This window comes from Mixophyes fleayi, chromosome 1, assembly GCF_038048845.1.
Source record: "Mixophyes fleayi isolate aMixFle1 chromosome 1, aMixFle1.hap1, whole genome shotgun sequence".
Classification (NCBI taxonomy): domain Eukaryota; kingdom Metazoa; phylum Chordata; class Amphibia; order Anura; family Limnodynastidae; genus Mixophyes; species Mixophyes fleayi.
The window spans coordinates 332,724,657-332,751,542 of NC_134402.1; the positions used below are offsets into that span (position 1 = coordinate 332,724,657).

At 40.1% G+C, this 26,886-nt stretch overlaps 1 protein-coding gene across 2 annotated transcripts; it reads left to right on the top strand.

Annotated features, from left to right (window-relative positions):
• Positions 1–22: 22 nt before the first annotated feature.
• Positions 23–26,838, top strand: HSCB (HscB mitochondrial iron-sulfur cluster cochaperone). Of its 2 annotated transcripts, XM_075214694.1 has the most exons (7): positions 23–534; positions 1,642–1,738; positions 4,534–4,623; positions 13,475–13,619; positions 18,116–18,163; positions 24,255–24,296; positions 26,299–26,344. In XM_075214694.1, exons 1-6 carry the CDS (start codon positions 182–184, stop codon positions 24,290–24,292), a joined length of 771 nt encoding a protein of 256 aa, XP_075070795.1. In that variant the 5' UTR covers positions 23–181; the 3' UTR covers positions 24,293–24,296; positions 26,299–26,344. The 2 variants fall into 2 exon arrangements, with proteins under 2 accessions (XP_075070795.1, XP_075070786.1); XM_075214685.1 differs by lacking the exon at positions 24,255–24,296 and having other exon boundaries at positions 26–534; positions 26,299–26,838.
• The last annotated feature ends 48 nt before the right edge of the window (positions 26,839–26,886 follow it).

Here is a 26,886-nt window from a genome sequence, read left to right on the forward strand (position 1 = left end):
TGTGGGCGGTGACCTTTCACCTTTCACCTCGGGGACCCCCTCTCTGGATGACAGACAGTACAGAGCGGTCCTGGCTCTGCTCGCAGCAGCCGCTGTAGACATGCGGGAATAATATAGGGCGCACACCGGTAATACGGGGAGCGGAGATCTACTTCCGGGTACCGGGAGTGCGGGCTCAGCCATGGAGCCGGCCAGTCATGTAGTGTGGAGGCGCTGTGTCAGCCTGTGGAGGAGGGGGAGGATCAGCTGCAACATGGTTCCCCTATTCCGGCGTATTTCTGCATTCAGTGCACTGTCCCGGACCACCTCCCCACACAGTGCGGGGTACCAGTGTGCCCCCCTCTCCTGGTCCAGTGTCATCATGTCCCAGTGTGCTCCTACATCCTGCCCCATGAGGACCCTGTGTGTCTCTCCCCAGAGCCTGCTGTGCTGGAGCTGTCAGGCAGTGGTCAGCAGATCCGAGCTGTTCTGTCCATCCTGCAGCTCTTTACAGCCCCTGGATGAAGCCAAGGACTTCTTTCAAATTCTGGGCTGGTAAGACGATACAGTGATATATAATGCTAACACCTGACAGTTTTGATAGGGACGAAATAGTAAAATTAGACGTAATAAATGCTGCACATTGCAAGCAGCTCTCCTTTACTACAAGCGGTGTCATTAGGATTTCATGACTATTTATTTTTTTGTATTTTGGCATATATACAGATAGTAGTGCTTGAAAGGGATAATATCATTTCTTAAGATATTTTGTGCAGGAACATAGTTTACTGAAGAAAGTTAAAAATTCATCAAGTAAGGCACCAAAGTTCACTTGAGGGGCTAGTTGTTATTTTTAAGTTTTCTCTGCCAAATATATATTTATGCTTCTCTCAAGGGATAATGGAATGGGACAATGTTTATTGACTGTAAAAGTGGTTTTGCATGAAGCAGTAGTGAGGGGGTTCTGAATAGAACAAATTTATCAGTCAGTTCTCGCTAAAAAAAAAAAAAAAGCCTAAAACTGCAGCAGAGCAACAAAACTTCCCACTGCCTGGGTGACTTTGGGCACATGATCTCTGTGGTATGCTCTATGTTTCAAATATCTTTACCAGTCCCCCTTACAACTCTAAAGCTAGGTACACTCTACAGAAAATTTCTACCGATGTGATATCTCTAACGATTTTACCAACCACAGAAAGTTATGATCAGCATGCCGATTCATGCATACACAATTACAAGATTTACCTTTAGATCGATGCTCCTCATCTGTCATAACCATCTGCTGAAAAGATTGTGACTCTGCACACTCCATAGAGATCTATGGACGCTGCTGGTCGTGAGTGCATACACACTGCAGAATTTGCCCGACATTGTTTATAGAGATTTTTAGTCCGGTTAGGCTAGGTACACACTTCAGGTTTTTCACCAAATTATTGTGCCATTCACACGATAAACGACTGTTAGGTTCGATATCGCATTAGTGTGTACGCTACCACAATAATGTTTTAGCATTCCAAAGCACATCATATTGTTTGATTTGTACCTAGCTTCACTATAAAGGGGAGTAATATCAGTTGTACGCATTGTGTTTTGTATCTGTGTAATGTTTTACTGTGAGTTTGTATTCATAAAATGTTCCCATGTTTAATTTATTTGTTGCAGTGACAGATCATTTAATATTGATATTCAGGAACTACAGAAAAAATATAGGAATCTCCAGCGCTTGCTTCATCCAGATTACTTTAGTCAAAAGTCACAGGTAGGTCTCAAAAAGTGGGCAAAGAAGATTTTACAATGGCAGACATTCTTTTACACTAACTGTCTTAAACAAAACAAAAACACCAAACCTGAAAAGCAGGTAGTCAAACTTCTAAATACTCTCTCTTTTATTTAAGGTAAGGCAAAGAAGCACATTTGAACTTTCTCTGTAACATATTAAAATATTTTAACAAGTCACAAACGTTAAACTAATTGTGTGGAGACGATACAGAAATTGAGAAATCTGAATAGTTTAGTTCAGCAAAAATCTTTTTTTTTTTCTTTTTGTTTACTAGTTGACCTTTTATTTTACAAAGTCATTTCACTAGGTCAAGGAAAGAGAGGGTAATGTGACTAATAAGACATAAAATACTAATTAATGTAAAAATGAAATGATTTAAATGACATATTTTGGGTTCCAGTCTGATCAGACCTCATAAATTTGTAATGGAAGTTGGTAAATTGTTCCAGAAATCCTTAAAAGTTTGGGCAGGTCCAGTTGAGGTGATAAAAGAAGCCACATGTCAACAAGCATTTAGGCAAGCCTGGATTAAAGCCAAATTAGCTTTTTATGTAGAAGTGGAATAATCCTGTTTCATCAGTTAAATTAGTAATTTTTATCATATCGGGAAAAGTGCAGTGCTTTCATAATTGTACAGTTTATAGTTTAAATTCTTTATTGGGCAGAGTTTTATTGAGCACTTTAAACACTTGTCCAAAATGCTGCTGTTATTGTTTTAATAACCGCTCAAGTGATTAAAGCGTTTGTGTTCTCCGTTTTACTCCTACAAATCCACACCGACAAGTACAGCCGTTTCTATTAGTTATTGTATTTGTGTAGGATGTAAAGTTTCAATGCAGGACTTTGCACACACTTTTGCAGGCACACTTTCTCTACTCAGTCAAGCTTGCTAAATTGGGGTCACCCCATTCTAATGTATGCAACATTTAGAGAGTTCTAATTTAGTATAGTTCTCTCTACATTTTAGTTATTGCAATATGGAAACTATGGATGAACAAAAGTAAAGCTAAGACACAATTGTGAGCTTTGAAAAACCTGACATCTTACATTTAAATAAAAATCAAGAGCTGTAACTGATGCAACAACATGAAATTTTCTCTGAACCTTTAAAAGTTGTTGCAGTTTTTGGTACTCAATAATATTCCCTTTATAGTATTAGAAATTGCTATGATAACTTCATATATTTATAAATTCACGATTTCATCTGGTTCTGTTTAACTGATGCAACAAAGACATGAAAGGAGCCTTTGGTCAACTACATCTTAAATTGCAAGATCTTCTTAATGCTAGTTTTTTCACGGTCTTTTATGAAAGGAGTGGGTTTTCTGCACATTGCTGTGAATTAGATAATATACGAGGAGGGTTTCCCAAATCCTGTCCTAAATGAACCCTAACAGTGCATGTTTTCCATATCTCCATGCTGGTGCACCTTGTAATGCGTTGGGTACATTACTGCGATGCTTTTAATAACAACACTGAGTATAAAAACAAATATAAGCCGATTGCCATAAAAGTGACCTGCTTGAAATGCTGACTTACATTAATACAGACACAAACGCCACCTTGCAGACTGCTATAAATTCTGAACTCCCTGCATGCCGGCACTTCCATTTTACAACACAAAACACAGAGACATTCAGCTTTGTGAATTTAAAGCGGCAAAGGCAGGACCCCACAACTTGACACTTTTTATTTTAAGGGTTAGGGTTAAGCTTGCCGCTTTAAATTCACAAAGCTGAATGTCTCTCTGTTTTGTGTTGTAAAACAGAAGTGACGGCATGCAGGGAGTTCGGAATTTATAGCAATCTGCTATGTTGGATATGTTCTATGTCTGTATTAATGTAAGTCAGCATTTCTAGCAGGTCGCTTTTATGGCAAACGGATTATATATGTCTTTTATACTCAGTGTCGTTATTAAAAGCATCGGATTAATCATTAACACCGATTGTAACAGATCCACAGACGGTAGTTATATCAATTGTGACCTGGAAAACCTACACTATTAGGGCTCCCTGCACTAGAGTGTTTCTCAATTCTAGTCTTCCAAGTACCCGCATCATGTTATCTTGAGGATTTGCTTTTGTAGAAATAGAGGTAATAAGTATTGACCCTGTCAGTTTGTAAACATTACCTGTTCATGATTAAGTATACCCTCAAAACATGACTGATTAGTGATTCTTGAGGTTTAAGAGACCTTGGTCTGGATCAGAGGTGTACAGCTTCTGGGTTGGAACTCTAATTGGTGTTCCAGAATCTGCATATAAAGGTACCCTAAGCTGAAAAGTGATTAGTACAACTGATCTAAATAAAAGTTGTCCAACTGGTGGCTCAAAGGCAAAGGGTGTTTTCCAACTTGTTAAGGGAAGAAATAGGTTTGTATAACAGTACATTTCAAAAAGAAAGTAGAAGACTGTAGAATAAAAACGGCATAAGGATGAAGAGGATACAGAAGTATCTGGTCTCCATCTGGTTCCCCAGAGGCATATGTGACCTTCAGCTTCGTCATTTTTCCAGCAATCTTTTTATAACTACTTCTTGTGGTTTTGACTAGTTCACATTAACTTTCTAGGGTCTGCAGTTGCATGTATAATTACTATTAGAGTATTTGCTGAATCAGTGTCTTGTGCCAGCAGTTTACAGTAAATTCTGCTGGTAGAATTGGTGGTTCTAAAATAGTTGTGCTCATGAAAAGAACTTGTAAGTTTTAAATCTGTAAATTTCCATTCATAACAGTTGTATTCTACTGAAAAAAAATGTTTGTCTTTTCTTTTTAGCATGAACAGGAAATATCTGAAAAACATTCTTCTTTAGTTAACAAAGCGTACAATACATTGCTATCTCCTTTACGCAGAGGAATATATTTGGTAAGTCTTTTCCTCCAAATTTTGGTTTTCTTTGCTGTATGAACATATGGTTATCTGTAGGACTTCTACTGGTACCACTTATAAATTAAGCCTAAGAAGTAAGGGGAATTAACCAGTTGAATCCTTGTTACAGTGGGAATTGTGTGTGGCTTCATCAGACAATGGAAAGTTAATTGATCTGATAATGGCTCTCATGTTCTCTGCTTAAAGGGACGTGGCACCTTTTTTAAAATGAAATGGGAGGATATTTTTGAATACTAGCACAAAGGAAACAAATCGTATTAAATTATTTCTTGTGAAGCTCAGGAAATGAGATCAAACTCTTTTGTGCATTGCAGTATGCATGAATAACATTCTATCATGCATTAAGGAGGCACACCAGGCATAATGTATAATATGTCTATTCTTCCCTGCGCATGCCGGGAGATGCTGAAGTTATTGGGAGGTGAGTGTGGTTGCTGATCTCTTCTATATTTAATTTGCTATTAGGACTTGGCCATGTTACTATTTGGTGCTACATAAGTCTGATATATCTGGGGTGGCATAGAAGGGGATATGCATAGCATGTACAGCAGTGTTTCCCAAACCCAGTCTTCAGGGACCCCTAACTGCAGGTTTCAGGTCACAAATGTCATTCCGTAATGAATTCACCTGTGATCCAGCAAGAGATATGGAAAACAAGCACTGTTAGGGGTCACTGAGGACTGGGACCCCTAACAGTCCTTGATTAAGTACCCAGATTGAATTAAATAGAGTTGGACCATCAGTGAAAATCCTACAATTAGGCAAGTAATCAAATAAAAACAGTACCTTTATACCATTTCTCTTCACACACTTTTGGCCTTATTCATTGAGGGAATTAAGTAAAAAAAAAAAGAGTAAGTTTTCTCCTGGACAAAACCATGTTACAATGCAATGGTTGCATAATAGTTTATTGTTTTGCCATAAGTTAAATACTGGCTGGTTTGTTTGTTTTTTTTGTTTTTTTTCATGTAGCACACAAATACTTGATAGGTTGTTTTTTTTACACTGCAATTTAAAGTAGATCTAGGACATGTCCTGCCCCAATTATAAATCTCTCCCAACTTTTTAAATTTAGCTCCCCCCTCCAATGCAACATGGTTTTGCCAAGGTGCAAAGTTTCTCATTTTTTGCTTTACATTCCTTAATGAATCAGGCCCTTTATGTTTACCCTGCTCTTCCATTGTATTCAGATCTTGGCCTGCTTCTTCATCCACCACAAATCTGCAGATATCTTATTTTCACTTCCACAATCCTCCTTTATTTTCATATAGTTATTTCCCCACAGTTCTCCCTCTGTTAGGTTTCACAACTACTTGCAAAAACCTATCTGTAAGACTAGGTACGCACTGGAGCGTTTTCATTCAATGATCAGGCAAATCAGCCGACATACAACCGTTCGGTTGGAAGTCGGGTTAGTGTGTATAGTGACACGATGGTCGAAAGTCGTTCCAAAGTAACGCTTGTCGGCTCATTTGGTTAGTCGTATTGTTTTATATTTTCCGACCAATCACCGACCATGTAGGGTGTATGCACTCATGCTCACAATCTCTATAGAGTTTACAGAGTCGTGTTCTTTTCAGCCGATGCTAGCGATGAATGTCCCGGTGAATAAATGTAGAGTGCATTTGTTCGTTCTGAGACAGAATGTTTAATTTCGGAGTCACAGAAGCTAACAAAATTTGTTAGGATATGTGGATAGCTATAACAAGGCGGTTTTAATCAGTGTGACAGTAACGAGTGAATATTGTGCTGTCATTCTCTAAAGACTAGAGGACCAGATGAAGGACACAGATCTGAAGGTAAATCGTGTCCGTGTGCATGTATGAATTGTCGGACTGATCGGACTTTCAGTCGTAGGTACAATCGTTTGAGATAACACGGAAAATTCTTCAGTGTGTACCAAGCCTAATGTAGGCAATGGTCAATACCCTTTGTGGGTATTTACATTACTTCCCGTTTCCAACCTTCTTGAATCCCTCTTAAGTTAGAATGCTTAACAGCAGCAGCCTGATTACTCTTCCTATCCACTGCAAATTTAACTTTTTTCCATGTGGTGTCCAGAATCATTAAGAATAGCCAAGCATAAAAAAGGAGTAACTTTGCACCTAGGCAAAACCATGTTGCTTTGGAGGGGGAGGTAAATTTAAAATGTGGGGATAGGGCATGTCCTAGATCAACTTTAAATTTCACTGTAAAAATAATGCTATCAAGTATTTGTGTTGCAGACGAAAAAACAGCCAGTATTTACCTTATGTGCAAAATAATAAACTAATTTGCACCCCTTACATTGTAACATGGTTTGTCCAGGAGCAAACTTACTCATTTTTTTCCCTTAATGACTTGGGCCCTCTGTGTGCAAAATAAACTTGTCTCCATCAAATAACTGTTTGTAAAAAATAAATAAATAAAATAAAAAAAAACCTTGCGTTTTGTGGCAATCACAGAAACTGAATGGAGATGCTGTCTGTCCTACACAACCTCATTCATACTTACAGTCCTGATTACAGACCAGATGGTGCTATAGACATTCTTCTTTCCCAAATGAACTTTCTACACACTGAGCCCTCTTCCTTCATTTATTTTCTCTTCATTTGAAGTCCACACTATTCACCTATTTTAACCCCAGCCTTTTATGGGTCATTGTCATATACTTCCCTGTATCAACTACTCAGTTTCTGGATGATGCTTCTGACATTTCTACACTAATTATCAGCGACTTTAATGTTGCTATTTGTGACCCAGAGTATAGTGCTGCCTTCAAATGTCATAGTTCCTCCTTTTGCCCTTGTGCAGTGGGTGACCTCTCCAAGTCACTGTAGTGACAATACTCTGGATCTGATCTTCTCCAGCTTCTGCACTACCAGTACATTCTCCAATTTCTCTGTTCCTCTTTCTGATATTCAAAGCCATGATATACACATACAGAATTATCCATGATAAAAGACCTTAGCCACTCTCTCCTATACAACATCATTCTCACTACTACACTCAACAAAGCAGCCACTCTCCATTTTAAACACCATTTAATTACACCATCACCCCTGGTATGCCAGTCACACCAGGTAATGCCAAAGATGTTTGCACACAGTTTAATTCCACACTAATTTTCTGAACTTCAAATACATGCTTCACACCTCAACTCTGCCCTTAACCTGCCCAATCGTGCATACATATTGCTCATACAGTGCATCCGGAGGTATTCACAGCGCTTCACTTTTTCCACATTTTGTTATTTTATAGCCTTATTCCAAAATGGAATAAATTCCCTTTTTCCCTCATAATTCTACAAACAATACCCCATAATGACAACGTGAAAATAGTTTGTTTGAGACTTTTGCAAATTTATTAAAAATAAAAAAAAGTAAGAAATCACATGTAAATAAGTATTCACAGCCTTTGCCCTGAAGCTCAAAATTGAGCTCAGGTGCATCCTGTTTCCACTGATCATCCTTGAGCTGGTCCTACAGATTAATTGGAGTCCACTTGTGGTAAATTCAGTTGATTGGACATGATTTGCAAAGGCCCACACCTGTCTATATAAGGTCCCACACTTGACAGTGCATGTCAGAGCACAAACCAAGCATGAAGTCAAAGGAATTGTCTGTAGACCTCCGAGACAGGATTGTCTCGAGGCACAAATCTGGGGAAGGGTACAGAAAAATATCTGCTTCTTTGAAGGTCCCAATGAGCACAGTGGCCTCCATCATCTGTAAATGGAAGAAGTTCGGAACCACCAGGACTCTTCCTAGAGCTGGCCGGCCATCTAAAGTGAGTGATCGAGAGAGAAGGGCCCTAGTCAGGGAGGTGACCAAGAACCGATAGTCACTCTGCCAGAGCTACAGCAGTCCTCTGGTGGATTGCTGCATAGATGGTTGTGGAGAGGGGAGAACCTTCCAGAAAGAAGCACAATCGGGCCTGTACGGTAGAGTGGCCAGATGGAAGCCACTCCTTAGTAAAAAGCACATGACAGGCCGCCTGAAGTTTGCCAAAATGCACCTGAAAGACTCTCGGACCATAAGAAATAAAATTCTCTGGTCTGATGAGACAAAGATTGAACTCTTTGGCGTGAATGCCAGGCGTCATGTTTGGAGGAAACCAGGCACCGCTCATCACTAGGCCAATACCATCCCCACAGTGAAGCATGGTGGCGGCAACATCATGCTGTGGGGATGTTTGTCAGTGGCAGGAATTGGGAGACTAGTCAGGATAGAGGGAAAGATGCAGCAATGTACAGAGACATCCTAGATGAAAACCTGCTCCAGAGCGCTCTTGACCTCAGACTGGGGTGACTGTTCATCTTTCAGCAGGACAACGACCCTAAGCACACAGCCATGATATCAAAGGAGTGGCTTGTCCTTGAGTGGCCCAGCCAGAGCCCAGACTTGAATCCGATTGAACATCGCTGGAGAGATCTGAAAATGGCTGTGCACCGAAGCTTCCCAACCAACCTGATGGAGCTTGAGAGGTGCTGCAAAGGAATGGATGAAACTGCCCAAAGACAGGTGTGGCATCATATTTTGCTGCCAAATTAGAAAGGGATATGGGCAGCACAGTGGCCTAGTGGTTAGCATTTCTGCCTCACAGCACTGGGGTCATGAGTTAAATTCCCGACTATGGCCTTATCTGTGTGGAGTTTGTATGTTCTCCCTGTGTTTGCGTGGGTTTCCTCCGGGTGCTCCGGTTTCCTCCCACACTCCAAAAACATACTGGTAGGTTAATTGACTGCTATCAAAATTGACCCTTGTCTGTCTGTCTGTCTGTGTCTATATTATGGAATTTAGACTGTAAGCTCCAATGGGGCAGGTACTGATGTGAATGAGTTCTCTGTACAGCACTGCGGAATTAGTGGCGCTATATAAATAAATAAATGATGATGAAAGGTGCATCAACAAAGTATTGAGCAAAGGCTGTGAATACTTTATGTACATGTGATTTCTTAGTTTTTTATTTTTAATAAATTTGCAAAAGTCTCAAACTTTTTTCATGTTGTCATTATGGGGTATTGTGTGTAGAATTTTGAGGGAAAAATTTTTTTTTTCCATTTTGGAATAAGGCTGTAACATAACAAAAGTGGAAAAAGTGAAGCGCTGTGAATACTTTCTGGATGCACTGAATTATTTCTGTCTGCTAATCATCAATGTCTCTTCCACATATATCTCTGAACTTTTTTTTAACCTTTGTTTTTGATGCCTAGGTTCTTGTCAATTAGTTTGAAGATATGATTGATGACACTGGACACAAAATGATGATTCTCTCAGAACCCTGCTACTTTCCATCTTCCCTATCAGTCCTATGTGTCTTCAGTCTTTAAGGGTAGATTGTCTATTTTCTCTCATCTGATCAATTTGCCACCTGTCTTCTTGACTCTACTCCCTGCAGGCTCCTTCTAGCTTACTATACTATAGTAATCATTACACATGCAACAATATTGATATTGCCCTTTACCGTTAAGCATGCTATAATTACCTTGATGTTTAGGAAACCATCTCTTTGACCAATCTCCATTCAACAACCACCATGTCTCCCTTCATTTGGCTTTTGAGTTGCTTGAACACTTTATATACAACAGACTAATGTTCCATTATTCCAAGTCTTGTCTGGATCCTTTACAGTCTGGCTTCCACCAACTGCACTCCACAGAAAAACAGGGAAAAAGTAGGAGGCACTTCCTCAAAAGTAATTTGTCAGTGCTTAGGATGATATATGCTCAAAACAAAAAAAAAAGAACTCTCTGTAGGGATCATATATTACAAAAATTATAAATTGCCTAACTCCACTAATGCTAAAGGATACTTCTTACCAGGGTCTTTATCTGTCTTCTGCCTTTTGATACTGTTGCCATGCCTTCATGTTATATATTCTCTACTCTTTGGCCCTTGATTATATATAGTTTCGGTATCTGGAGCATTCACTTCACCATCTCTGCTTTCTATTGGGATGTTACAAGGCTCAGTCTTGATCCTCCTGCTGTTCTTAGTCTACACTGTCTCTTCTGGCAGCCTTATATCCTGTTCTAAGTTTCATAAGCCCAAGTCCACCTTTCCTCCATCCAGTTACTGTTTTTGTCTAGAATCCCACACTGTCTTTCTGCCATCTCCTTCTCGATAGCTTGGATCGTTTGAAATTAAATCTAGTTAACAGGTTTTTTTTACTGCTGAGAAAAACTACTCCCTCATTTTTCCAGGGTACTTGAAAGAGGATATTAGCAAAATATTAGCGAAACCAAAAAATAGATCCCTTTCTCCTTCAGATCTAAAGAAGTAAAGAACAGAGAATCTCTCAAAACTGTCTTTTGAATTAAATGCAAATAAGAGCATCAACAAACATTACAGAACTCCACATGGTATGAATACATCTGGACTAATAAGGCTTTTTACTGTTTACAATATCAAAAGCATACTGCAAAAAGTTAGAACTAACTTGTAATTAAGTGATTACTATCAGCAATCCTTGTGATTAGTGATTGCAATATTTTATAGCATAGCAGAAAATATATAATGTGTGAACTTTTGTATAGAGATACATTTGATTGTTAGTCATTAAGTACATCAGCTTGCCATACAGTTTATTGCCATCTCATCTACATTCCTTAATCCATGTAGCATATCCCTGCCACTATGCATATATATATATATATATATATATATATATATATATATATATATATATATATATATATATATATATATATATATATATATATATATCTCGTGCTCCAGGATGGTCTACAGTCAGGCAAGCTGCTTCTGGGCTTAGGGATATCCTAAGATGGATGGAGTGTCATTAGGCAGCTGCTGGAGACACCTCATCAGGAGCTTCTGCTCTGGGCCTCATCTCTTCCTTCCCATGCAGAATTACCTCAATAGACCCTCTCTCCAGACCGAAGACCCGCCTAACGATTTCTTCATTGCTTCTAGCTCTCATTTCTCTTTTCGTTGCTGCAGTTTCTCTGGCAACTGCTGCTTTTCCACTGTGTCTGCCACTTCAATGGTGAATACTAAACACTTGGAAGCCAAGACACTCTCTTAACTGACATCATACGTCGGTCACCTGACAGGAATCAAATTGTTTTTGATTCTCTGTCCATATCTCTATGGTAGAATATAACGAGCGAGTGCTGCCCCTGAGCTTCTATAGCCATGTGCTCTGGAGAGCATTGGTAATGTTTATTATTCACTGCAGGATGATTAGTCTCATGCTTACAATGGTGCATTTTACTGATCAAGAGGAGTGCTGGGGACGTCTGTACGGAGGTTAACGTGGTGGTCTACTGTTAACGGATGATGAGAGCCAGTCTCTTCAGTAGGCTACGATAATCTGGCCACTGGTCCAATAAGGGACTGATACTGAGTAAGAGTTATAAGCATTAAAAAACGTTTCACACCTCTAAAAAGCCACACATTAAAATAGCGTATTTACGCCCATTTACTGAGTCGGGGCACTGCAAAATGTGCCCAGCTCTGCACCAGTGGCATATATGTACCAGTTTAATGTCTAGTACTGACACCCAACCGGGTCTGAAGCACAAAGAATGATTGTTAACGTTGGCTTCAATAATGAAAAACACCTTCTCTATTAGGTTTAATTTAAATAAAAAATAAAACCACCTCTAGAAACAGATTTAATCTTCTCGCATACAAAAGAAAGTAGCCAAAAAAAAAAAAATGTTTAAAATTTTATAATGCTCCAAAAAACGTCATATATAATATATATATATATATATATATATATATATATATATATATATATATATATATATATATGCATTGTTGACAAGAACCAGCGGTGTTGATGGTGGATTTTAAGCCACAAAACACTTGATTTAACCAAGTAAATTGGTTTATTTTGAACAGTAGTAACAGCTGATCAATTGCAAGTACTTACAGATGTTTAACGTCAGTCAGCAATCAGGCAATTGGATATGTGTGTGTATGTATATGTATGTATGTATGTGTGTGTGTGTATATATATATATATATATATATATATATATATATATATATATATATATATTATAACATTATGTGGTATACTGCCTGTCCGTACGGTATTTTTGTGGGCAGACTCTCTTTATAATGTATATTAGAGTCTCTGGTAGCTTTAACTGATGTCCTCGAGCACTTTTCTATAAATATATGCGAGGAATCTCTGAAGATGCATCCTGTCATGTCAGGGGTATCTGGAAGAACAGCATAAAAAACGCAATTCTGGTCCGCGCATGCGCAGGAGTGTGATACAGATGGCTGGAGGCTGCCTCACTTCCTGTCCTCACTACACTATCGGGGACAATATTGTGAAGTAAGGAGACAGGCATGATCAATAAATAAAGCACTATCCGCTTCAGATGTCAAACCAGAATCAGGCTAGCCAGTTCTGGCAATCCTCATCGGTGTGTGTTTGCGCCAGCTCTCAGGCATTTCAAAATAATATGGATAGCGTCATGGTATATGCATCTCCATACAGGTCTGCCTCAGTTCACAATTACGCGAACACGCCCTTCCCGTATTTGGTCTATGTTTATACACCCCTTCTCTTCTCTGTTCCACGTCTCCAAGTGTATGGAGCAAGTACCAAATCTACATATAGAAGTAGGTGAACACCTAACTGTTAGTGTCACAATCAGAGAACTGGAAATGTTTTACTGTGTTATTTACAATGTATATTTTTTTTCATTATTCTGTATGTTCCTATACCTTACAAAATTGTGCACCTAGTGTAATAAGCACATTTTAAATGTTTTTTGTAGAAGAAGAAACAATACTACTAATATAGTTTTTTAAAAAAAAAAAAGTATCCACACCTCATGTATTTATTTTGCCCTCTATAGCTAAGTCTTCATGGCATTACATTTACAGAAGGGACAGAGGGTGGCGTGGATGCACCGTTTCTCTTTGAAATCTTAGAAATCAATGAACAACTTAATGAATCGAACAGTGATGCTGAAATTGAAGAAATTGGAATCTTTATACAAGGTATTGGTTTTCCTTTTTATTTATTTTTTCAAAATCTGTTGGTCCAGAAAAGTGCCCAAGAACCACATCATTTAATTATTGGCCCTGATATTGACTCCATTCAATTGAACATTTGAGCTTGTTTAAAATTAACAATAGCCTTTAAAAAATATTTTCTTAGTTGTGGATTTGGCAGGGCTGTTTTATACTCAAAGCTCGTTAATTTGGTTCTATTCGAAACCTTACTCCTCTCAAAACTAGCAACGATTTAAATTATTTTTTTTAGGTGAATGTTACTTTTAAAGGGAATGGAAACCTTTTATCTAAATCACAATATCATCATCATCATTTATTTATATAGCGCCAACATATTCCGTAGCGCTTTACAATTGGGGACAAACATAATAAACTAATAAACAAACTGGGTAAAACGGACAAAGAGGTGAGAAGGCCCTGCTCGCAAGCTTGACCTCATGTGTCAATCTTCCATTGTCCCATAGATTGTAAGTATACATTTTGCATCTTGGCCCAGCCAGACTGCAAAGGTAAAAGTGACTCATAAGCTAAATGATCCTGTCACACAACAATGTTGGTCAGGGGGTAGTTGTCTTGTGTGAAATTGTGTAACAGGCTAAAGGTAGTGAGGTTAAGAGGGTGGTTGAGGAATATTATAAGCTTGTCTGAATAGGTAGGTTTTCAGAGAACGCTTGAAAGTTTGTAGACCAGAGAAGAGTCTTATTGTGCGAGGGAGAGAATTCCATAGAGTGGGTGCAGCCCGAAAAAAGTCCTGTAACCGGGAATGGGAGGATGTAATGAGGGTGGATGAGAGACGCAGATCTTTTGCAGAACGGAGTTGCCGAGTTGGGAGATATTTTGAGACAAGAGAGGAGATGTATGTTGGTGCAGCTTTGTTGATGGCCTTGTAGGTTAGTAAAAGTATTTTATATTGGATTCGGTAGAAGACAGGCAGCCAGTGTAGAGACATAGAGTGATTCAACAGAGGAATAGCGATTTGCAAGAAAAATCAGTCTTGCCGCAGCATGCAAAATAGATTGTAGGGGTTTGAGTCTGTTTTTGGGAAGACCAGTTAGGAGGGAATTGCAATAGTCAATGCGGAAGATAAGTGCATGGATTAAGGTTTTAGCAGTGTCTTGCGTGAGATATGTGCGGATTCTGGAAATGTTCTTTAGATGTATGTAACATGATTTAGATATAGATTCAATGTGGGGAACAAAGGATAGGTGTGAATCAAGGATTACACCTAGGCAGCGAGCTTGTGGGGTGGGATTTATGGTCATGTTATCAACAGAGATAGAAATGTCAGGTATGCTCTTGTTGGCGGGTGGGAATATTATTAACTCCGTTTTAGAAAGATTAAGTTTAAGCTGGCGAGAGGACATCCAGGATGATATGGCAGAAAGGCAGTCAGTTACACGGGACAACACAGATGTCAAGAGATCAGGAGAGGATAGATAGATTTGGGTATCATCCGCATAGAGATGATACTGAAAGCCTAAGGAACTTATTAGATTTCCAAGAGAAGCGGTATAGATAGAGAACAGCAGAGGACCTAGCACTGAGCCTTGTGGTACTCCAACTGATAGGGGAAGCGGAGCAGAGGTGGCTCCAGAGAAATTAACAGTGAAAGAGGGATTAGAGAGGTAGGATGAGAACCAGGATAGAACAGTGTCTTGAAGACCTAGGGATTGCAGCGTTTGTATGAGAAGAGAGTGGTCAACGGTGTCAAATGCAGCCGAGAGATCCAGGAGAATTAGGAGAGCGTAATGACGTTCAGTTTTAGCAGTGATCAGATCATTGACAACCTTGGTCAGCGCAGTCTCTGTGGCGTGTTGAGAACGGAAGCCAGACTGAAGAGGATCCAACAGGTTGTTTGCGGAAAGAGAGCGTGTGAGGCGGGTGTAGGCAAGTCTCTCTAGAAGCTTGGAGGGGCAAGGGAGCTGAGAGATGGGACGGTAATTTGAGAGAGAGTTTGGGTCGGAGTTTTGTTTTTTTTAGAATAGGAGTAATCACTGCATGCTTGTATAGTGATGGAAAGATGCCAGTAGAGAGTGAGAGATTACAGATTTGAGTTAGAGGTGAAATGAGTACAGGAGACAGGGATCTACCAATTTGCGAGGGAATAGGATCAAGAGGACAGGAGGTAGAGTAGGAAGATAAGAAGAGAGTAGAAATCTCCTCTTCATTTGTGGGGTCAAATGAAGAGAGGGTGTCGGAGGGTAGTGGGAAGGAATTGAGCCGAATGCTTGTCGAGGAAGAGGATACCATTTCTAGTCTGATCTTATCAATCTTGTCCTTGAAGTAGGAAGCAAGATCCTGAGCACTGATAGTAGATGGAGGGTTCGGGGTGGGAGGATTGAGAAGATGATTAAATGTATTGAAAAGGCGTTTGGGGTTAGAAGCCTGAGCATAGATAAGAGATTGGAAGTATGTTTGTTTTGCAGTGTCCAGAGCATTTCGATAGGAGCGGTAGACAGAAGTATATGTGAAGAAGTCATTAGAGATTCGAGATTTACGCCAGTGACGTTCTGCTTTACGGGACAGTTTTTGAAGATTTCGTGTTGCTTTGGTGTGCCACGGTTAACATCGAAGTCGACATGTAGTGTGGCTGGAGCCACTTGATCAAGGGCCGTTGCTAAGGTTAGGTGAAAATGAGGTACTGCCATCTCAGGGGATGAGAATGTAGAGATAGGCGAGAGAAGGTGTTGTAGAGAGGTGGAAAATTGTTGAAGATTATTAGAATTAAGATTTCTGCGAGTATGAGGAGGCTTGGTTGAGTTAGACAGTAGAGAGGTTAGAGCAGTGGGGGTGAGAGTGTAGCTGATAAGGTGATGATCCGAGAGGGGGAAGGGTGTATTCATAAAATTAGAAACTGAGCATAGTCTAGAGAAAACAAGATCAAGGCAGTGGCCATCCTTATGAGTAGATGATTCAATCCACTGGGAGAGGTCAAGTGAGGATGTTAGAGAGAGTAGTTTGGAAGCAGCTTTGGAAGGTGGGTTATCAATGGGGATGTTGAAGTCACCCATGACGATGGTGGGGATGTCTGAGGATAAGAAGTGAGGGAGCCATGCAGAGAAATCCTCAATAAATTGTTGGTGTGCTCCAGGGGGATGATAGATCACCGCAACACGTAGGGAGAATGGATTAAAAATGCGAATAGCATGTACTTCAAAAGATGTGAACGTGCGTGATGGGACATTTGGTAGAGCTGTGAATGTGCACTGTGGGGAGAGAAGTAGTCCAACCCCACCTTCTTGTCTGCCTTCAGGTCTGGAGGTGTGGGTGAGATGGAGGCCACCATGTGAAAGTGCTGCAGGTGAGGCAGTGTCTGATTGCATGAGCCATGTTTCAGTTATTGCCAGATGGTTGAGTTTTTTTGAGAGGAAGAGATCATGTATGGAGGTAAGTTTGTTACAAACAGAGCGTGCGTTCCAAAGGGCACATTTAAAGGACTTTGGAAGAGAGGGGAGACAGGTGATGTGTTTGAGGTTTGCTATAGAGCGGTAGTGCTCTGATGTATGTGTGTGCGGGGAGCGTGGGGGACCTGGATTAGGTGATATATCACCAGCTAATAGAAGCAGAGTGAGAGAAAAATAGGCAAGGGGATTGTAAGATGTGTGACTTTTTATTTTCTGGCGACAGGTGGAGGATGTACTTGTTAGAGATGATAAATAGGACAACAGTTCATGGGTGTTAAATAGAGGTGAGTGGAGTAATGCAGGTGCAATATGAACAAGTTTGTGTGTTGGTGGAGGGGTGAAAGATGACACAGTCCTAAAGATCATGCCATGAAATGAGACTAAGAAAAGCAATTTGTTAAACATTGTGATAAAAGGAGTAAAAGCAAAAAGCAAGGGGATTTTAAAGAATTACCTCTTTGCAGTGTTCCATATAGATAGACAAGTAATGCAGAAATAGGCTGTGGCAGATGTAGCTTATATATCAGATATATAATTTTATTTTGTAATCCGTGACAAGCTCAGGACATTGATGCTTCGTATGGAACCCCTCAGTGCATAGGTATGGGGTATAATAGGAAGGACACCCTATGTTCAGAAAAGAAAGTGATTCAATTGTGAATTGTTAATGCGTTTGCATTTAATGACTTTACTGTTAGCTACAAGTTAATTATAGTCATTAAATTTAACAGCTGGAAAATAGGGCATTTAAGTAGAGTAGTAAAATAATGAGTTTATTACATGGTAGCACACAACAGAAGTCCTGTATCACAAGTTGGATGTCTGCTACAGACTTGATGCTGAAGTGATTCCCCGAGTCTCCCCTGGTGTTTCCCTTTCTCGACACTTAACCTGCTTCCCTAAGTCAACAAAGGTTTTCTTTGTACAAGTCATCGTACATGATGTGTTTCCAGAGATTGTTTTATTTTCCATTTTGTAGTAGCAGTCCTTTTTTAAATTTCACCGTTTAAAATACTAATTTGTACAATGACCATGTATTTAATTTGTCATTTACCAAATTATAACTGCAATTCACAGCCAAATGTCAATCACTGACTGAAAGTATCAGAGACTCCCTTCAGAAAGGTACAGTATTAATTCATTTATTTTTTTTATTATTATTATTATTGCTAATGTAACATTTAGTTTTACTAATGTTTGATTTTTTTATTTGTGGAGCATTAAGTATTTGAGGAACAATAAACTTGAAATGCAGGTTCATTAAATAAGTATTTATAAATATACTCTACATGCACATATTTATGGAAATTTTGAACAGTCTCCTCCTATTTCCAATATACCTCTTGATAGCACCTACCATGAACATGACTAATGTCCCTTAACCTGGATATAACTATTTTTAAGCTATCCCCTTGAAACGCATTTCCTGTCCCAACTTTATGGAATATTTTTTGTTTTGTTTTATTTACTTTTTATTTAGAAAGTCCTTATTAGAAACTTTTGAAAAAAAATTTGTTTGGTCGCAGTTGTTTGGGTAGCGTAATAGTCAGACCAGGTGAACCGCTTCGTCAGGGGGAAGGACACTGAAGTGGAATACTTGAAACCGTTCACATGGCTATACTGAGTTTTCGCTATAATTTTGGAGAGAGATGGAAGAGTCGGGTTCTTCCAGTGCTGGTTGATAGCCGCTCTAGTGGCAATTAAGATATGTCCAGCCAAGGAGCAGTGGTGAGCTGGGAAATCAGACAGATAGAGTTGAACAAGGGCCAGGGAAGGCTATGGCGTGGTAGCTGTAGAAGTTACTTGTCAGATTGATTCAAACACTTCATTCCATAAAGCTTTTATGGGATGATTTTGGGGCAAGTCCAGAAGATGTGGAAGCAGGCTTTCCCACACTCTCTCTCCTGCAAGACTGAGGTACCGTGTGCCAAATGTTATGCCGTTTGACTGGGATGTAATATAGTCTATGAATCATTGTAATGAGCATCTCTGAGTGGTTGATGCCTTTCGACATTGTATTTATGTTCTTGAAGATATGATAGCAGCCCTCATCTGCCAGAGGGTGGCCAGGGTCAGATTCCCATTGCACTTGGGCTTGCAGCTTACAGCGATCGGGCACGATCAGGAAATGATACCGGGCAGATATACCTCCAGCATTGGATCAAGAGCAAACCTGAAGCTTTACGAGTGGGGGGCAGCAGTAGAGATGGAGAGGACTGATGTGACTGGATCCAATAATGAACCTGTAGGTATTTGTAGACGTCTGAGGATGGGATCTGAAAATGTTCCTGAAAACAGGAGAACGGTACCATCATCATCATCATCATTTTATATAGCGCCACTGATTCGGCAGCGCTGTACAGAGAACTCATTCACATCAGTCCCTGCCCCATTGGAGCTTACATTCTAAATTCCCTAACACAGACAGACAGACCAATTTTGATAGCAGTCAATTAACCTACTAGTATGTTTTTGGAGTGTGGGAGGAAACCGGAGCACCCGGAGGAAACCCACGCAAACACGGGGAGAACATACAAACTCCACACAGATAAGGTCATGGGAGGCAGAAGTGCTAACCACTGAGCCACCGTGCTGCCCCTGACACCCCTCTCAAAATGTTCTAAGACCATAGGGACTCCCCAGGAGAATAAAATATTCAGGCGTAGGTCCAGAATTTGAGATACCACTGCAAGAAGGGAGAGATGGGAGGAGGTAAGGGAAAAATCCTGGGTCAATCTCACCAGCTTGTCCAACTTAGCAAATAATCTCTTGCGCTATGAAGGATGGCCACAGTGGCCAGTCTGGACTTCCCTATCCAACCAAAGTGAGTCCTCTAGAGGGAGTGGGGATACCATATGGGCCTATTGTTTAGATCAATGGTTTGCGAGAATGGGGAGCTGTACTGTCCTTAACCTGGTCGAGCCTTGCTGCATGTTGGTAAAGTTCCAGGTCAGGGGCTGCAATGCAACCTTTCAGTTTAGGGCGAAACAAACGGGGCCCAGCCATTCTAGGGCACTTGAATGCCTCTCCACACCAACTGCAAGGCACTCGCGTAGAACTTTTTGAAAAGCTGGTTGGTAACCGAAGCTGGCATGGATCTGAACAAGTACAACATTTTCGGCAAAAGCAATCCTACCGAGCCATGAGACCTCAAGTTCCGTTCACAAGGTTTTAAGAGTGGGTTATAGTTACATTCTATGACAGTGATGGCTAACCTGTGACACTCCAGGTGTTGTGAAACTACAAGTCCCAGCATGCTTTGCCAGTAGATAACTAGCTGGTAGCTGGCAAAGCATGCTGGGGCTTGTAGTTTCACAACACCTGGAGTGTCACAGGTTAGCCATCACTGTTCTATGAGGTCCTTAGGATGGGATATGGATTCCTAGGTACTTAAGAGATGAGGAGCACCAGTGTAATTTGTAATTGGACTGGAGTGAGAGAAGCAAGTCCTGTGGGAGTCCCACCCCTATGGCTTAAGACTTTGTAGGATCTTGTTTGCAATAAGAGGCCTCAGAATATGCAAAGAGAACCTCCTGCAGGACGGGCAAGTAGGGCCCAGGCCCTGTCAGGAACAGAAGGACATCATCCGTGAATAAGTAAATCTTGTGTTGCATATTCCCAATACAGGTGCCAGTAATAGTGGGCGTTGTTCAGATCCGTACCACTATGGGCTCCATTCCCAATGCGAAAATAAGCTGAGAGAGCAGGCATCCCTGCCTGGTGCCATTAGTTATTTAAAAAGGGGCTTACAGAAACCAGTTACTGAGAACTCTAGCCGACGGACAGCTATAGAAGGTTCCGACAGCCAAAAAATAATCCCAGTGTATCCCTTTGAATGCTTTTTCTGCATCCAACGAGAGCAACAGCAGAGGCTGAGCCTGACTTGTGAGTTGACCGTATATTAAGGACCAAGCGCGTGTTTTCTGGAGCTTGTCTGCCCAGCACAAAGCCAACCTGGGGGTATATGTATCAATCTGCGCATTCTGCAAGTTGCTAACTTTGCAGAGCAGATTTAAAACTACAAAATCTGTTCTTTGATGTGAAAGAAATGGACCCTAATTAAGGTGTCTTTGGGGGCTGAATCAGGAGCTTGGTGTGATTTAGGCAACCTGTGGATCCTATCTATAATAAGGTCTAAGGCTGAGGCATCCGGGAACAAACTTGCGGAATAAGTCTGTTTCAAATGCAAACTTGTATGCCTATGTCACGTAGTCCGGAATGCCACAGATCTTGATGTTGCGACTGGACCGATCTACCAGATATGTGAGCTTGTTCCTAACAGCCGAAACCTTTAATATAACAGGTCGTGGGCAGCAATGAGACCATTATGCGAGGAGACCTGCTCCTCGATTTTGGTTTTGACCTGGTCCGATCAAACTCCTATCTCCACCAAGTCAGATTTTTTTTTTTTTATTTATTTGTTTTTACGGTCATCCGGAACTCCGACATAATATCGGACATCAAGGCTGTCAGTAGAGATTGTGTAGATCTGAGGGTGACAGGGCCGTCGATGGCAACCATTGGAGGATCCCCTTGAGCAATGTCTTCACCATGTTGTGTTATATCGGAGAGGTTTGAGGAGGCTTTTTCCTAGATTTAGAGGTCACAAAAGTAAGAGCTTGTGAGGAGGTCAAAGCCACTGGGTTCCCTTTCAAAAAGATTTACAGATGGAGGCGTCTTGGTGGATTTGACTTTCTTGGCTGCATTGTAGCACAAATTTAAGAACCAAAATCCCTGAAGAAACTTCACGACGAGGTAATTGCCCAGACTGCGACAAGGGTCCCTGCAGAGAACAGCAGTATATGGTCGGTACCGCTTGTATAGAGATAAGGTAAGGTCGTAGTCCAGGCCTAGCAATTAGTTATCTATTAGCTGGCCACGGAGTCATGGCTGGGCCCAATGAGTAAAGAGATAGTGTGCAGCACAGAGGTCCAAAGTACCCAACCTCCAAGTGGACACAAATGATAACACCAACCACTTGTACAATTAAGAGTAAGAAAAAATAAATGTTACTGGTTGTCTGCAATATCTCTGACTGCCACCAAATGGCAGCTCAGGCCACTTGTACAATCAGAAGTAGGGGAAATAAATGTTACTGGTAGATTGCAATATTCCAGTTGACCACTGGGTGGCTATGTATATATTTTATTGTATCACATGTTTGCAAGGCAGTGAACCTAACCACAGCATGTGCTGCAATTCCAGTAGTGGCCATACGGTGGCAGCTGTGGCATATAACCTGCACTAAGTAGCAGAGAAGACAATAGAGCAGCATTAAAGCTATTTTGAGGCTTTTACTCACAGTGCTTGGTGAGAGGGCTGCCTGACGTTGAAGGGAGAATGCCTGCAGCGTCAACAGGATAGCAGATGGCACGTTTGTATCCAAGGAGCTTGACGAACAGTGCACCCAACTCCAGATCTCCTTGGTAGTGCAGCAGGTACCCGATGCTCCCAAGAGGACAGCATGAGCGTACACAGGTAATCGGCAAGTGAGAGTGACGCCACACTGTCTGTCAGGGCAGGCCTGATCTGAGGCAAAGTCTAGGGCAGTAGCTGGGAGAGCGTTGGAATCCCCAGTCCTGGGTTAGGAGGTAAGGGGCTTAGTGCGCCCGCATCGTTGCAAAGATGAATGTTGGCCAGGGGGTGGCTGCAGATACCCAGCTGTCAGTGGGGTCCGCCTGGACCGAGGGTGCAGGTTTGAGGCTAAGGAGGGGTGGGCCTCAGGTGGTGGAGGGGCCGCAAGCACCGCAGGAGGGTAGCGGTAAAGCAAGCCTCTCAGAGGTGCCGGGTGACCTCTGAAGTAGGAGCTCGTGCCTGGTCTGTGGTGGCTTTGGCAGGTACCATACACTTCAGCTGCAAGTGGATGGCAAAAAGGAGTGTGGGAGTTTTCCTAGCAGGGTAGATTGGGAGAACTGGGAGCAGAGCACACCGAAATTGCAACCAGCACAATTGGCGTCGTAACCACACCCCAGTGCAAGAAATATTTCCATTGCACCGATGTAACCAAATAGTGTGCCTTGCAAATGTCTTCTCCCTAGCAGAGGACAACTTTTGATAACATCTTATGAAACAAAACCTCATCCAAATCTAAAAACCCATAGTCTTACATCCTGTACTGTGCAAGATGTCAAGTTAGGAGCTCTATGACAAGATCATTAGGACTTTGCAGTTCATTAGGAAGCCAGTCATGAAAATTATATACTTGTAGGTCTGGAAAAGATTTGTCCTGGGGAAAGACAAATATTTTGACACTATACAAACTGACATTCTACATTACTGTTTCAGGAAGGTCAAGCTACAAATGGAATTTTAAGTAGTCAAGCTTCATGATGAGGCTTTAAGTGCAGTGAATGATGTAAAGCTCATCTGATGCATGTTTCTATAAATTAGTGTCAAGATTGAAACTAAAGATCCTGGATCCCTTTCCATACTAAAATCTCATCTGTGTGTTGGCAACTTTAACCCTTCAACGGTTTAAGCCATTAAAAGACATTTCTATTAGATTTCGTACCCAGAAAGTTACCATCTTGCTACCCATCATTACGGTAAAAGTATTGGAAGATATCCAAGATCAATCTATCAAGGAGCCACACCTCACCATTCTAAAAAATATGGTTGTGAAGAGATTAGATCTGTAATTGAAACTGCCTAATTATACATTGATACCTATTCCAAAACTTGGAGGTTATTAATGGTTTTTGGAAAGAAAAGATATTGCTTTTACTTGAATTCTCCAAGACCTTTTACATTCCCTCGCCTGATTAATATATTATTTAAGCAGAAAATTCGGAATTTGTAACTACATTGGGGGCGTGAACTGAGATGATGGCTTAAATGGTCTGTTTCCTGTTCAGGTTAAGGGGCTAAGCCATCTCTCTAGTGGGTGCTGTCATGGAGGATTTATGGAAAAGGTATTATTGGTAAGAATAGTTCTCAGTTTGTTGTATGTTTATGGTTATGTCATCTCCAGAATTATGTTACTTCCTTTGGTGTTTGTAGTAATAATGTATTGGTTATTTTGAGGGTTAGGTTGAGCTTTTCCTACTAACTTTGCCATACACCCCAAGAATATAGAAAATACTCAATGATTTAGTTCTCTCTCAAGATGGGGTCTGTGGAATATGTTTCTAAATAATAGCTAATATGGATCCAGCAGGTTTGAGTGTATTCACAATAAACAAATCTGAAGTGGTCATTATCTTTTCTCTTATTTTAGGCAGTTTTAATTATATGGATAATCACTTGCTTAGATGAAAAGGTATCGTCCTGCAGTACATCTACACGCAGTTGTGAGCCAGAAGGATTTCCTAATGTCATTAGAAGTATTGTGAAGCTCTAGCCCAGTGGTCAGGGAACAGGGGTAAATTACCCCAAATGGGGTAAAAATGAAATTCTTGGGGGGTAATGCTGCCAATTCATATGCTGTCAGTTGGATTGTAGACCCCTTTAAATGTGAAATTGCTGTTGTACCAGAAGAGCCTCAAGAATTGGCAGAGGCACTTCTTGAGCTTTGATGCAATAATGAAGCATGTATTGCATTTGATAACAAAGCAGATCTGTCATATTTTTGGATGTCAACAGCTGCAAAGGCATTCAAATTGCACATGAGGCGGCAGTCAAAAAGTTGCTGCCTTTTGCAACAACGTACCTTAGCGAACAAGGATTTTCCACTCTAACGAACATAAAAACAAAGCAGAGAAATCGATTGGACGCTGAAGACTGTATCCAAATTGCTCTGACATCAAAATGCCCCAATATTGATGCGCTCGTATCAAAAATGAAGCAACATTATTTCTCCAAAACCTGAAGTTTTGAAGTTGAAGCTTTCAACGAAATTTTGAATAGATTCAATAAAATTTTGAATTCCAATAATTAATAATATGATTTCCTTCCTTTCAAATAAAGGGGGTAACGTCAGAATATCTAAATATATTTGGGGGTAAAAGGTAAAAAAGTTCCTTGACCCCTGCTCTAGCCCATCTTGTACACTGGGGGAGGCTTTAAAAAAAAAAAATAAATAAAAAAACTTTGAATATGTTCGAATTCCACCTAGTTTTGGTATTCATTAACAAATCAAAAGGGCAAAAGAATGTTAATGAGATCTTTTTTTTTTTTTATTGCCTTTTTTGATACAAACCGCTCTCATTCCTTATTGTTACTTTTTTACTGAATGACTTGCTGACCCAAGTGGGATAATGATGGTATAAAAAAGAATCGCAGCATTCCCTCCCCCAGTCGACAGAGGTAACTTTGCATAAAACTTTGTTCACATATTGTGTGTACAAGTTTGTTCTCTACCAAATTGGCATAGTCCAATTTATTTTTATTTATTTTTATGTTGAAAAGCTTTAGTGCTAAGCTTTTTTTTTTTTATACAGATTCTCCCCCATTTTGGGGAGATCTAAACATCATAAAGTAGTAGTTCCCAACTTTTTTTATTTATTTTTTTAAATTTAGTAACCCACGATGTTAAAATATTATACTAAGTAGAACCATAAACATGAGTAAATATGTGTACATTTGCAAAAAGAAAAACAAACCTAATAATTCTCTTTATTTTTATATTTAAGGAAAAATTTGTGTAAATCCTATCCTTAGTATATCATTTGTACTTCCTTCAATGCTTTTTTTCATATCTCTTATTTATTAATGATTTTTTGCATTAAATTCCTACGAAAACGGTCGTTTTCGGGGGGCCAACGCACATTTAAAGAGTGTGCACCTTTATTATCGGTGCATCCCAGCAGATATTATAGATATCTGCTGCTTTGCATTTTATTTAGAAATATATAGCGGTCCCCATAGATGTACGTCTATGGGGGCTGCTCAGGCTGACGTACATTACTTTTTTATGTGTAATTTTTCAGCTGTGCTCTATGGGGAGAACATTGCGGTTGAGGGACCCCTCTGGTCACTTGCGATAGTGACCATAAGTGAGATAGGAGAGGGGACTTCACAGGAACAGCAGTTTTTCGTGACTACTGTTCCTGTTTAAGTTTGTTAATATGCACGATTTTTCAATCCTCATCTTTGCGATGAGGGTTGAAATCAATTGTGCGTATTATGTGGTGCTACATAAATAGGGGCCCTGTAACACACCCAGCCTGTTACTATGGTGCACAAATGTATACCAAGAACTGGGCAAGAACCCAAGCCATTCACTTATAAATAATTTTATACATATTTTCAATGTAACTGTTTAATAACTAGGTTAGTATGTTTATTGTAATTGTTGTTATTTTTTTCTTGTTGTGATTTAGGTGACTTTGAAGGTGCTAAAATATTTTTAGCAACGTTGAAATACTATTCAAATATAATGGACCAAGTAAAGAAGAAAACAATTCTGTAACATCTATACCATTGAAACTTGGTTTTAAACTGTAATGCTGTGCAAGAAGGTGACGTACCGTGAGCTACCTAGATCTGAGTTCAAAATGATACGAAGACCAGACCTGTCTGTATAAAATAAAACCTGCAGCATTCTTGGAGGGCTTTTGTTTTCTAGAATCAAAGGTTATGATTTACTGGAATGACCATTGCTAAATGATGATGGTACAACTAATCATGTCATGAATGCACACTTTGGATAACTTATTGCTGTTTGATTGTTACACAAGCATTTGTCTAATCAATCTGTACTATCTTGTTTTGGAGTTGGTTTAATATATAAATATCCTTTTTTTTTTTTTTTTTTTTTTTTTTTCACTACATCTATATCTCCTATTTTCCTGTATGAGGACTTTTACACGTTTTATGTAGTGCAATAATATGTTTATTAAAGTATATTTTGAGAGTGTTTCCTTAATGTCGTGTGTGTAAATGTTCTCACTGCATATTCAGTCAGTTAG